The sequence below is a fragment of the Mobula hypostoma genome, chromosome 25, assembly GCF_963921235.1.
Source record: "Mobula hypostoma chromosome 25, sMobHyp1.1, whole genome shotgun sequence".
NCBI classification, from domain to species: Eukaryota; Metazoa; Chordata; class Chondrichthyes; order Myliobatiformes; family Myliobatidae; genus Mobula; species Mobula hypostoma.
In genome coordinates this window covers 13,658,693-13,673,155 of record NC_086121.1, presented here as the reverse complement: position 1 = coordinate 13,673,155, position 14,463 = coordinate 13,658,693, and the positions used below count along the sequence as shown (strand labels likewise).

General features: G+C 42.2%; 1 protein-coding gene across 4 annotated transcripts in view; it reads left to right on the top strand.

Annotated features, from left to right (window-relative positions):
- Positions 1–14,463, top strand: part of LOC134337716 (multiple epidermal growth factor-like domains protein 6) — a 456,826-nt gene that overhangs the window by 338,848 nt on the left and 103,515 nt on the right. For all 4 annotated transcript variants that reach the window (XM_063032924.1, XM_063032923.1, XM_063032922.1 and 1 more), the window contains 4 exons: positions 511–633; positions 6,777–6,914; positions 11,986–12,108; positions 13,566–13,688. In XM_063032924.1, the coding sequence (XP_062888994.1) occupies positions 511–633; positions 6,777–6,914; positions 11,986–12,108; positions 13,566–13,688 (507 nt within the window). The remainder of the gene's footprint in view (positions 1–510; positions 634–6,776; positions 6,915–11,985; positions 12,109–13,565; positions 13,689–14,463) is intronic.

The window sequence follows — 14,463 nt, the reverse complement described above, 5'->3', positions numbered from 1 at the left end:
TGGTTCTGGTTGATAGCAAATTATCTGTTGCATCTCCCACATCCATAGCTGCTTCCATACAGAGATGAAGGAAAACTGTTCCACAGCAACACCATCACCTCAGGTATTATTGTTGGGTCTAAACCATGGAAAGACACAGTGGGAACGTGTTCACCAGAGATCCCCCCTTCATTCTTCTAAAACTTCATTGGTAATAAACAACTCTTGTTGTTTTTACACATTTGTTTCCAAATCTGTCCTTTAGCCTCTATTGTTTCTTTTTAATTTATATATACAGTAATTCTTTGTTTTTATATAATTCTTTATTCTTTACAATTGTTGAATGTTTTTGTTGCATGCCACGCCCTAACCAACACACCACAGCAAATTCCTAATACAGTACTGTGCAAAAGTCTTAGGAACCCTAGCTACATTTATGTGCCTCAGACTTCTGCACAGTGTTGTACATGTAAATGTATATGGTGAATAAAGTTGAATCTTGATCCCTCTTTCACTTCGTCTCTCACTTAGATATTGATGAGTGTGTGTTTGGAATCGCTGAGTGCTCACATGGATGCGTCAACACTCGTGGATCTTTCTCCTGTGTTTGCAATGCAGGCTACGAGCTGGGCTCTGATGGGAAACAGTGCTACCGTAAGTTAACCCGTTCAGACCTTCTCACCAGTGGAAAGTTAGAATCCAAGTCTATTTTGCTGAGCCTGTCAGCATGGTCTTAAACTTACCTGTAGGCTCCTGAGTAAAATTCACCTCAAGACCGTAGCTACTATCAGGTAATGATCCTGTCACACTGTACAGAATGACGGTATGTAGTGTCGTGCAGAAGTCTTGTACATATGTATAACTTGGGTGCCTAAGACTTTTGCACAGTACTGTAGTAATTTTATGTATTGCACTGTACTGTTGCTGCTGCAAATGAGCAAATTTCATACCGTATGTGAGTGATATAACCCTGATTCTGAAATGGGTCTCTATCGTGGACTGAGAGTGGGAAGGGGGCAGGGAGAGGGGAATCATGGTTGGGGAAAAAAGGAGAGGAGAGGGAGCAGGAAGCACTAGAGAGACATTCTGTAATTGTCAATAAACCAGTTTTTTGGAATCAAATGACCTTGCCTGGGCTGGGTAGTCTGCACCCATGTCACCCCTTGCTCCTGGCATTCTTTCTCTGCCACCTGTCGCGTGGAGCTCCAACCCTGCCATACGCAACATCCATTGCTCCCACTGGATTTACAGACTTGCTCTCCACTCCACGCTGACAAATGCAGTACTGTGCAAAAGTCTTAGGCACCCTAGGTACAGTATATATATATATATATATATATATATATATATATATAGCTAGGGTGCCTAAGACTTTTGCAGGAAGAGTGAATTAACATAATGTTAACAATAACACTTCTCTGCCAGTGCAGGAAAGATCAGGAGTTGTCTAAATGGATCATAAATGATATTTCAACATTTTGAAGGCTTTAGCAGGCTATGGAAGAGACTATGAGGACTCATTGGTTAACATTAACTTTTTGAGAACTAGGTGGTCCATTGTATGCCGTTTTATAGGGGTTACGGGATTGGATCCTGCCTGGACAAATATTTTATTTGTTGGCTTTTATAGGCCCATGTAAGCGATGGTGTAGAGGAAATTTTAATCTCAATCTCACCCGTGCTGTGCTTGACCTAGACAGTAAAAGGAAATTAAAGAAACTGCTGGAATATGCTGGAAATCTGAAAGAAGAAGTGAGAATGCTGGAAACATTTAGCAGGTCTGAAAGTATTTGGGGAAAGAGAAGCAATTAATAATTCAGGTCCTTGACTGAAATGCCAACTGTTTCCCGATCCATGGATGCTGCCTAAACCTGAGTGCTCCCAACATTTTCTGTTTTTATTCTAGGTTAGATGGGACTGTGTTGAAAGAACTTCACCCTGTCTCCAGCCTGGTAAGGGTGACATGCCAGTGTAGAGGTTAGCGTAATGCTATTACAGCTTCAGTGACTAGTGATCAGAATTCAGTTCCGGCCACTGTCTGTAGGAAGCTTGTATGTTCTACCTATGACCATGTGGGCTTCCTCCAGGTGCTCCAGTTACCCCCCACATTCCAGACGTCTGGGTTTAGGTCACTAACTAAGTTGTGGGCATTCTATGTTGGCAATGGAAATGTGGCAATTCGTGCAGCCCCCAGCACTTCTTTGGACTGTGTTTGTGGTTGGTTCAGATGACGTATTTTTCTGTATGTTTCAATGTTCATGTGATAAATAAAGCTCATCTTCAATCTTGTGTTGTACGCGCGCAGAAGATGATTTAATGGAGAATGTAGAAGAAACATAGAAACATAGAAAATAGGTGCAGGAGTAGGCCATTCGGCCCTTCGAGCCTGCACCGCCATTCAGTATGATCATGGCTGCTCATCCAACTCAGAACCCCGCCCCAGCCTTCCCCCCATACCCCCTGATCCCTTTAGCCACAAGGGCCATATCTAACTCCCTCTTAAATATAGCCAATGAACTGGCCTCAACTGTTTCCTGTGACAGAGAATTCCACAGATTCACCACTCTCTGTGTGAAGAAGTTTTTCCTCATCTCGGTCCTAAAAGGCTTCCCCTTTATCCTCAAACTGTGACCCCTCATTCTGGACTTCCCCAACATCGGGAACAATCTTCCTGCATCTAGCCTGTCCAATCCCTTTAGGATTTTATATGTTTCAATAAGATCCCCCCTCAATCTTCTAAATTCCAATGAGTATATTCCTTATCTGTCCCATGTAAAGTATTTGATGGGACACTGTAGCAAGAGCTTTATTCCTTATCTGTGTCGTACTGTTCTTCACTTCAGGGTGTTTGATGGAGCAGGGAAGCTTTACAAAAGTTGCCTAGGCTACACCTTTAACCACACTGCTTTAATTAGCAATCATTCCAGTTACTTATTTCATTTGCTGTTGAGGGATCTTTGTGCAAATTAAGTGTTAATTAATTTGTATTAAAACAGCCTCGATGAAGTCTAAAATATAAAGTGTAAAGGCCTCTGGGTCATCTGCTCTGGTCTCCAGCAACTGTTTGTTCAATGGCTCCATGGTTTTATATCCTCAGCCTGCAATGTGCTGTAAGAGTCGAACTTTTCCGGAGTTTTGTAGGACTTTCAGTAGAGACAATATTTCAAGGGTACTGGTGATGCTTTCAGTACATAAGGAAGTCCTAGAGCTTTCTAAATCCAAGGAAATGATTTTGAATGCAGTACTGTGCTAACGTTTTGGGCACATATATATAGCTAAAGTGTCTAAGACTTTTGTACAGCACAGTATTTGGCAATATGGAGTGGAGAGCGAGTTTGTAAATCTGGCAGGAGCACAGAATGTTGGGAATGGTGAAGGTGGAGCGCTGTGGGTGGGATGTGCGATAGGTGGAAGAGACAGAGAGCCAGATGTGGGGATGGCGTGGGTGCAGACACATCCAGTCCTGAGACACCAGGCAAGGGGATTTGATTCCAAGCAATTGGTTAATTGATCACTACAGAATGTCTCTCTGGTGCCTCCCTCTCCCTCCCCTCTCCCTCCCCATTTTTCCAACCTTGATTCTGCTCCCCCTACCCCCTTACCATTCTCAGTCCACAACAGAGACCCATATCAGAATTAGGTTTATCATCACTCACATCTCTCATGAAATTTGGGTGTTTTTTGGAGGCAACAGTACAGTGCAAGTCATAAAGTTACCTGTATATAGAGTTTGGCACAGTTCTATATGGCCACTGTATTAATGTGAGAAAGTGCAAACTTTCTTTTCATAAGCAAATAGCAGACATAGTGACGAGAAAATCAGTTCTTGTTAACACAAAGACATGAGAAAGAACCAAAATTTGGCCTTATACTGCATGCACCTGCCCAATAACATTGTCGCTGATCTTTTACCCTCAGCACCCTTTTCCTACATGTCCCTATATCCTGTGAATCCATTATTGCACAGAAATTTATACTGCCATCAATGATCAATATCAATGTCTACTCAATGACCAAACCTCCGCCTCCCTCCACCTCCTTGGGTAGAAACTTTCTGTGATTCTTTCATGTCATTTATTTAAACTGAGGCTTGAATATATTGTCTGATTAAGAATTTGCACCCCTCTATAATAAAAAATCTCAATGATTACAAACCTATGAGGAAAGAAAGTTCTCTTCTCAATACTAAATGACTGACTCCTTATCCTATGACTAAGACTTAATTTTACATTTCCTAGTCTGGAGAAGCAGCCTTGCGGTCTCGACATTGGTAAGGCCTCTGAGGTTCATATGTATCTGAATGAGATTATCTCTCTGTTGTCTAAACTCCAATTTAGGCCATTCTTACTCATTGTCTCCTCCATTTCTGAGAACTAATAATGTAAGTCTATGCTGAACTGTGCCTTCATAATGGCACATATAACCATCCCAAGACATATCCCTTGTCTAAAACTGCACAATCCCCATGATCCATCTGTTGCTCCACACTGCAAAGAATAAGAGGCGCCAAGTGAACTACATTTATAGCAGGGGTCCCCAACCTTTTTTGCACCGCGGACCGGTTTAATATTGACAATATTGTTGCGGACCAGCCGACCGGGGTGGGGGGTTGTTCAAGTAGGGTGAAACTCACCTCAACATGTCTTTTACAGCTAGGGTTGCCAACTTTCTCACTCCCAAATAGGGGACACAAGTAGCAGTCAAATCCAGGGACACTTGCGTTTACCCCAGGAAGGACTACCATGACCATGAAGCCTTGCGCGGGCACCTGTGTGCGCATGCGTGACATGCCGATTTTTTTTCCCACAAATCGGTTTTGGCTTAATCTTCCCGACTACACTGTACATACATTATTTCTTCTTTATATAGGCTGTGTATTTAACAAATCATTCCTGCTTTTACTGTATGTTAGTGTTATTTGGTATGATTTGGTAGATTATTTTTTGGTTCTAGGAACGCTCAAAAATTTTTCCCATATAAATTAATGGTAATTGCTTCTTCGCTTCACGCCATTTCGGCACAAAAGGTTTTATAGGAACGCTCTACCTTAGTGGGGGAAATACGGGACAAGGGCGATCCCGTATGGGACAAACCAATTTAGCCCGATATACGGGATGTCCTGGCAAATACGGGACAGTTGGAAACCCTATGTTCAAGTTCAACAGTGTGTGACGGGGAATGAGGAAAGGTGCAGCTGACTCGTATTGTTTCCTCTCAGCCCGGTGGCATATGCTTTGCGGCCCGGTGGTTGGGGACCACTGATTTATAGAGTCTTAATCAGGCAACTGTGGTTTTGTTCAATTGATTTGTTAATGGGAGGGGAACATTAGTGTAATGCCAGGTTCATACTTTTATTGATTGTTATACTGTATGTATTTCATTTCAGCAGTTCTGTAAGAGCAGTCTGTTCTGTTTTCAAGCTTGTGTGGGTTATTGTTGAAGATAAGAGATGAGGAGATTAGAATGATCAAATTAAGGGGAGGTTTCTCTGGTGAGGGACACTGAGGTTGGGCTTGGGGCTTTTGTTCGAGAGGAGCTGAAGAGAGAAGACGCTGGGGAGAACCGGTCGTAGCATACGATCCGGTGGGAGACCCGTTTGTTCGGGATGGATTGCGAGCGACGTTCGGAAGGTGGTGTGTGCTTTTGTGTTGACCGAGGGCCCAGCGCGTGAGTGCCAGAGGAATTCAAGATGAGTTCCAACTTATGCGCATTGGACTGTTTAATTAGAATGGGCCCTTTTCTTTTTGTTATTCTTTACTAACTCTTTAGTTAAGTTAAGATTCATAAGTATAATTCCTTTAATCGTATGCAATGTACTGTCTGTTATCTCATGGCACTAATTTGTAACGGGGTAGCAAATGACACAGCATGCACAGAAACGGGTTTGGGGTGGGATTGAGTGTGCCTCAATCTCATGGGTTTGGCGAGGATGGAGGTTGTCTTCCCTTGACCTACGCGGCCGAGGAAATCAGGGTGTTTCATTAGCAATACTGGTATTTATTGTCCACCTGCTATCTGTCTTTGAATCCCAAAGGCAGCCACAGTGATGGGTCTGGAGTCTCAACTACAATACTGTCCAAGAGTCTTGGGCACATATGTATAGCAAGGGAATTTTGAACAGTACTGTAAAATTTTTTTGGATTGCATTGTACTGTTGCTGCAGAAAAAAATAAAGTTCATGACTTATATGAGTGATGATAAACCTGATTCTGATATGGGTCTCTATTGTGGACTGAGAGTGGGAAGGGGAGGCAGAGAGAGGGGAATCATGGTTGGGAAAATGGGAAGCGAGAGGGGAGGGAGCGGGAAGCACCAGAGAGACATTCTGTAATGATGAATAAACAAATGGTTTGGAGTCAAATGACCTTGCCTGGTGTCTCAGGACTGGGTATGTCTGCACCCACACCACCCTCCCGACCCTGGCATTCCTTCTCTGCCACCTGTCCCACCCTCCTCTCACATTGCTCCACCCTCGCCATTCCCAACGTCCTTTACTTCCATCAGCTTTACAAACTCACTCTCCACTCCACATTGACAAATACAGTACTGGGCAAAAGTCTTAGGTGCTCTAGCTATATATATTTGTGTTTAAGACTTTTGCATAGTACTGTACTTAATTGCATGAATTGAAATTTTCAGCTGTTGTTGTGGGGTTTGAACTCGCGTCCAGCGGCCCATTTGAATGGTGCAGGAACTTAACCACTGCTCCAAGAACGTTCTCCTTAATGATTCTGTGGGAGCCACTGGAATTGATATACTGAGGTGGTAATGAAAATATTGGAACGCTTTGTTTTCAGGGATTGAGATGGAGATCATCAATGGTTGTGAGTCAAACAATGGAGGATGTTCCCACCACTGCCAACACACAGCTGCTGGCCCTCAGTGCAGCTGCGATCAAGGATTTCATCTGGATGCTGATCAGAAGACATGTGTAGGTAGGATTGAATGAATTGTTGTTGCTCTGTTGTTGAAGATCGAACTTTTCTATCTGCGTCAGCATTCCACAGTTTACATAAGTTAACGAAATATAAGATATTAAACATCTGACAGTGTGTTACAAACAATGGCAAACGTTAGACCTGAGAAAGCTTCATGCTTTCTTTACTGTATTATTTCAAGTACGTTCTACTTCTAGAACGCAGCTTAGAATGTTTCGTTCTTGCCGTCGGTGTCTTAAGTGAAGCAACACAAAATGTTGCAGGACCTCAGCAGGTCAGTCAGCCCGAAATGTCGACTGTTTACTCCCCTCCATAGATGCTGCCTGGCTTGCTGAAATCCTCCAGCATTTGTGTGTGTTGCTGCGGACTTCCAGTATCTCCAGAACCTCTTGCGTTTTGAACGGTCCAGCTCTCTTCCTCGCAAGCACTGCGCCAATCCTCCCCACCATTTTGAGAGCCACTTTGACATTAAGTAGCATGCTCAGTGACACCAGTGCATGTTTACGATGTTACATTGGGATAAGGGTGGTGGAAGGAATCTTACAAATTTGGGCTAAGATGTACTTTTGGATGATATATGCTTTGCATCAAGTGTCTACCGTAACTGAAGTGTATATGACTGATCTTGAAGAGGCATGAATGAGGTCAACGGTTGACCCCCTTCAAGAACATAGAAAGGAATCTGAAGCAATACACACAAAATGCTGGAGGTCAGGCCTCACCTATGGAAATGAATAAACGGTTGGTGCATCAGGCCAAGACCCTTCTTCAGTCATAGTCATAGTCATACTTTATTGATCTCGAGGGAAATTGGGTTTTGTTACAGTTGCACCAACCAAGAATAGAGTATAAATTCAGGACTGAGAAGGAAGGGGGAAGATGCCAGAATAAAAAGATGGGAGGAGGGGAAGAAGACTAAACCATTTCAATTCAAAAATCTGACAGACAAGTCATCTTATCCTCCTGTCCCACTATGGCAACTGAGAAATAAAAAGAAACTGCTGGAGATATTCAGTGGGCGGGCAGCGTCTCTGGAAATAAAGACAAAAAGTTGGTGTTTGAACATGATATTTTCAAGGATCTGGAAAAATAGTGTTAAAATGTGTTTTAAGATGCACAGGAATGGCCGAGGAGAGAACAAAAGAAAAGTTTGATCAGTGGATTTAATTACAGAAATAATGTCTGTGAAAGGTAACATGGGAGGTATTGGATAAAGTAAAGAAATAAGAGATGGGTCTAGAGTAAAAAGCAAAACAAAATTCTCTAAAATTGTCAATCTTGATATTGAGTACAAGATGGCCGGCACATTAAAGGCTGACAATCAGCCCAACAATTTCAGAGGCACTAAATACTGCAGATACTGGAATTTGGACTAACAAGCAATCTATTGGGTATGTGGGGTGGTGGGTCTCAGCAGATCAAGCAGCATCTGTGGAGGGACAGGTGTTGTTGACCATCCTGATGTCGGGTTGCATTCAAATAGTTCCTTTCCCCCTGCAGGTGCTGAGTTCTCCAGCTGATTGTTGCAACAACTTCAGATCACAATTCTGCTCTTCCCATTTAAAACTCGTTTCAGCCTGAAGAATGATCTAGTGCTTTCCTGGCAAATGTGATGCATAAACTCTTCTCGGGCTTCCTGCTGGATCCAGGTGTCGATTTTAATTGACGTTTCGACGACAAACTCCACCATCTTCATCCAGGATTCCTCATCTCATTCCTGATGAAGATGACGGAGTTTGTCATTGAAACTTCTGTTAAAGTCGACACCCGGACCCGGCTGGAAGCCTGAAAAGAGTTCATGCGTCATTTCAGCTTTCCTGCCTTCTGCTCCATCCATCTGTTCTTGGCTTCCCATTTACCTTTGTTGATCTTACCGCGGACAATACAGGGCATGCTGTACTGGCTATTGAAAGCGATATTATTAGTTACAATAAACTGTCTGGGAAAATTACCTCCTGACAGCTTACAAAGAGACCAGCCTAGTGCAAATCCTGCCGTATGGAACTGAAAGGCTCAATCTGTGTTTAATTATCCATGACGAGGGGATCATTTTGAATATATAATATATTGGTTGAGATCATTGGGAATCAGATAGGGGGAATCACTTTGAATGGAACACATTGACTGGGAGTCATTGGGCATCAGACGGAATTATTAACCCTTTATAAAAATATTCCCTGTCGAGATTTAGCTTCCCTTATAATTCTGTCATTTACTGTCCATTCCCTGATTATGCTAAAGATGATGGGTTCTGAGGCTAACTTGGCTCGCTGGGCTCCCCTGGAGAAAGCTATAAGTTAACCATGCTGTCTCCGCTTTTCAGTCAGGCTGGTTAAGAATCAATGGAGTCTTATGTCTTAGTTTTTATAGCAATTCAACCACCTGCTGCTTTAAATATTTTAGTTTAATAATGTTTTCTTAAAACTGAATTAAAATGCCGAAAACTCTCTTGATAGCTCTTGAGCTCATGATTTCTTGATTTTTAGTCCAGACCAGAGGATTATTGGTCCTCTAACAGAGCCACTAGGAAATTGTGTAATTATCTTAATCACTCTCATAAAAACATAGGAAGTAGCTGCAGGGAGGTCATTCCGGCCCCTTGTGTGTACCCTGCTAGTCAGAAAGATTATGGTTGATTCTTCAGCTCAGCACCATTTTTTGGCACCAACCTCATACCTCCTGATTCCTTCAATAGATCGAATCCCTTAATATGGACGCAATTGTCTTAATCGAAACTGCACTCTCCCCTTTCCCCATTCTTGGAAGCATTGGGTTTAAAAATTTCAGATGGTCAATAGTTGTCTGACATTGACAAAGATCTAGCTGTCACCCAGAGGATCTAGCTAAGATCCATTGCATTGGAAGCCAAGTGTATAATCCATACCGCACAGTGAGTAACACCGCTCAAAACAAAAATGTCAACTTCTTCAGTGAATACAATTCATTTGAGAAGCTCATTTTTTAATGCTTTCTTTGTTCGGTGATTAATGACCTTATTTACATTGTGTTCACTGTAACTAAACTGGCTGTACCAAAAGGAATGTTGAAGATGTGATGAGTTTACATGTTCGTGCAGTGGTTCAGTCTGCAAAGCGGCAACCTGATATATCTACACACATTTTTTCTGATTGATTCAAGAACAAGTTACCCAGACTACTGCGTAATGCAAACTGATCTTTATGCTAGCTTTGGCCAATCAATTTGTTTATTTATTGAGGTACACAGTGTGGAGTAGGTCCTTCCGGTGCTTCGATCCACACCACCCAGCTCCCTCTCCCTCCCACCCCCGATTTAACCCTAGCCTAATCACAGGACAATTTACAATGACCAATTAACCTACCAATCAGTACATCTTTGGACTGTGGAGGAAACCGAAGAACCTGGAAGAAACCCATGTCGTCATGGGGGAGAATATATATACTCTTTACATCCAGCGGCGGGAATTGAACCCTGGTCACCAGTACTGTAAACCATTGTGCTAACCACTACGCTAGAGTTAAGAGAGAAGTCTGGTTGATTGAGAAGTATTCTTGACTTGTGGTGAAATTTAGTATCTGCTGCAAAATTCCACTTTTTCCTAGTTTCTCTTCTCTTTCCACTGATCTATGTCAGAAGGAAAGTTGATAGAAATATCAATCACTATATTGAAAGCCCTACATAAATGAGTATGAATATCAATCATGTATCAGTATAAGTATCTACACCCATATCATTACTAATACAGAGTGGTGTAAAACCATATCAGTATCACTACATGCTGTAGCAATTTGATCTGTTCCCATAGCAACACTGTACCAATGTCAACACCAATTGTTATTGAGAGGAATACTGAAATACATTAATTCTGTTCCTGCAGTTGAAATCCAAAGTTGACTGACTCTGTCACATAAATTTGTGTCTTTATTCCTTCCCATAGACACTTCCTGACCTATTGAGTTCCTCCAGCATTTTGTGTTTGTTGCTCACTACTCAGTAAAAACATTTGTTGGATCTTGTGTCAATTTACCCTAAAGACTTATCCAAATAATGACAGTCCTTTTAAATTTCAATTAAGTTTTAGCTTCAAAGCACTTGGATATATCCAGAGCTCATGAAAGGTACACTGTAAAATGCAAGTTGTTTCTTTCTTTACCAGGCCCTGGGTAATCGGAGCTGTGCTTCATTCCCTTACAGATGGATGTATACAACGAAAGGAACACAATGTTCTTTTGTCAACTTAAATATTTGCCTCCTTTAAGTGAATGGAATTTTCAAGACATGAACCATTCAGTTATTCTTCCTTGAAATCTTCAGCAATTAATTATTGCCAGATGTTCTTCAGCAAAGTAAATCCTTAACTTGGAATCGTTTGTGATTCAACACTAAATATGGATACCAGCTCAAGTTGCAACCCTTGTGCAGAGAGAGGAATTGAATTCCTGTCGTGTGTTTAACAACTTCTGGGCAGCCCAAGGGTTTTGAAGTGCAGTCATTGCTAAACTATTGAAACCACGTGGTCAGTTTTTACACAGCAAGGTCCTCCAGTGATGGCTTGAGAATTTGTTTTTGGTGATGCCAGGACACATTTAGCGAGTACATTATTGTAGAAGGAGAGTTACTATCCATTTTGTTCATATGGTACCTATTTGAGACTCTTTGAGAAAGTAATTCAAGTGCCTCCTTAGGAGTTTGATCATTTTAATTTAATTGTATAAATCCAGATTGCAAAGTTAGCATCAGTACTTGCTAAAAGAAAAAGAAATCTAGTTTCTTAAATTCCATTAGGAAACCAACACTTCTTAACCTAACTTACATCACTGTTCTATCCTCAGCTCATGAACATTGGAGGAATTATCTTAAAGCATGGATACAGATAGAGATGGGAAGACTCAAACACAGTTAAAGTGGGGAGGGGTTAGGATTTGGGGCTGAAAATCCACCTGTATTAATAAAACATGAATATGAATAGGTTCAGAACAAAAAATTATTCTTGGCTGATCCATTATAGATTAAATTCCAAGCAATTACTGACAATGTGGGTGCTTCAGTTTGCAGAGAGTTGATCAGAATTTATCTTGTGCTCGCACAGATCTGGATGAGTGTGAAGCTGGAGCTGGCTGCTGTCAACAAGACTGTTTCAACACCCCTGGAGGCTACGAGTGTGGCTGCCACGCTGGGTATCGGCTCAATCTGGACGGCTGTACGTGTGATGGTAAGCAATGACACTCCAGATCTGTGTACTGATGCATTGTGAAAAGCTAAACTATCCAGGTACTGGAAGTCTTCAAAATAATAGCAGATGCTGGAAGCTCTGAGCATATCAGGTAGCATCTGTCGGAAGAGAAACAGAGTTAGCAATTCAGGTCGAAGGCTTCATATCAGGTCTGAATTAACATCTTGAGCCTGCTCTATTCCCACTGGTGAAAGCACAGTTGCCCAGAAACTGGACAATGCCTACCTAAGCACATTCCACTTTTGGTCTACAATGGATCGTGGACGACTTCTTCAACAGCCCACCATTGGAAAAATTCAATCAAATACGAGGCTTAAGTCTGAGCCACTGAGCTCCCTTCTCTGACCTATGTCTCCATTGTGAAACACACAGAAGAAGTCAAATATACCCGAATTACTGGAGAGGGTTTGGTGGGACAGATTCATAGATGAGGAATACCTGGAGGGTTATATATGATTTTATAACAGTGATATTTGTAATGGTGTATGTACTGGTAATGATGCTTTATTGATACATGGCTGACATTGGCAAAGATTTAGACGCTAATATGGATACATATGGCTCAGCATGGTAGCGTAGTGGTTAGCACAACGCATTACAGTACCAGCTTCCCGTGATCCATTCCCACTGCTGCCTGTACAGAATTTGTACTTTCTCCTCATCACCACCTGGGTTTTCTCCAGGTGCTCCAGTTTCCTCCCGCAGTCCAAAATTGTCCTGTGATTAGGCTAGGGTTAAATGAGAGATTTCCGGGCAGCGTGGCACAAAGGGCCAGAATGGCCTACTCTGTGCTGTCTATCAATAATTAAAAATAGGAGCAGGTGTAGGCCAATCAGCCTTTCAAACCTGCACTGCCATGCAATATGATCATGGGTGATCTGCCCCAAAAGTCTCATTTCTTCTTCTGAGCCTTCCCTCCCCAATCCCCAATTCCCATAGCCCTCAATTCCCTGATCTTTCAAAAATGTATCCGGTTACTGTAGAGGTGTTTAAGAGGCTCTTGTATCAGCTCATGAATGTACAGAGAATGGAGAGATATACAGTAGACATTGTGGAGGTCGAAGGGAATAGTTCAGTTGGGTGCCTAATAAGTTTAGCACAACTTCACAGACAGAAGGGCTGGTTCCAGTGTTGTTCTTTTCTTTGCTCTAGGTTCCATGGTGCTCTTTAAAACTCTCAGTGATCTGAATTCCACAACTCTAGGGGGTAGAAAAATCCAGAGATTTTCACACTCAATAAGAAGTTCCCATGTACCACAGTTTTGAATGAGCATTTGGGTTCATTTCAGGATGTTTAGTGATGGTTACATGTATTTCAACATTGCTTTAGATTTGGCAGATATTTCTTTCGAACCATCAATGAAATTTTACCTTTGAAGTTAGCAGAGCAATTTTCCTGATGTCCACACAGATGTTTTCCTGTTATTTTATTTCCAGATGTTGATGAATGCGCTGTGGAAAAGGACGTGTGTGATCATTTCTGCCAGAACACAGAAGGATCCTTCCATTGTCTCTGCAACTTTGGATACAAGCTGGAGGAGGATCGGAAAACCTGCATCCGTATGTTTCTGCCCTATGCCAACAAATGCACAAATTGGGTTTGACGTTTCTCAGAACTACTCACATTTCCAACACGGGATCATCTTGTGTATTGGGGTGGGGGGGTGGGGAGCGTACTTAATAATTGAAAAATGGTGACGTTGGAATATACGCAGCATAAAGATGTCATCTGTCTAAGCCTGGTATGGCCATAAAAATGGAAAAACAATGATGTTGCTAAACTTTCTATAAAAATAATAGTAAAAAAGTATCTAAAGGTGCTTCAAGGGATTATTTTCAGACAGAACTCGATGCAGGTCATATTATCATGATATTAAGTCTAACAAAGGGCATGTGAAGAGAGGTGCAAAGGCCAAGAGGTTTGGGATTTGAATTGCAGAACTTAGGATCTTGGCAACTGAAGGCACAGCCACTAAAGGTAGGCCAACTGCGCTAGCGGTGAGCAGAAAGCCAAAATATAGGGAACACCGAAATGAAAGAGAAGATTCGTAGATCAGGTTGGCTGCTTGTTTGTAGGGTTGCCTGCGGAGCCTGGAGGTTAGTTTGCAAACGTTTCATCACCGGCTGAATTAACTTCATCAGTGCACAATTGAGCTCACCCATCTGGTTGGCCGGGACCCAGCAGAGACCAGCGGCCAGCATTCAGCCAACTAATCAGAACGACGTCAGACCAATATAAATGTGAGTACTCGGCAGAAACAGCACTCATTTGTGCATTGACGATGTCACCTCGACTGGCGATGAAGCATTTGCGACCTAACCTCCAGGCTTGGCC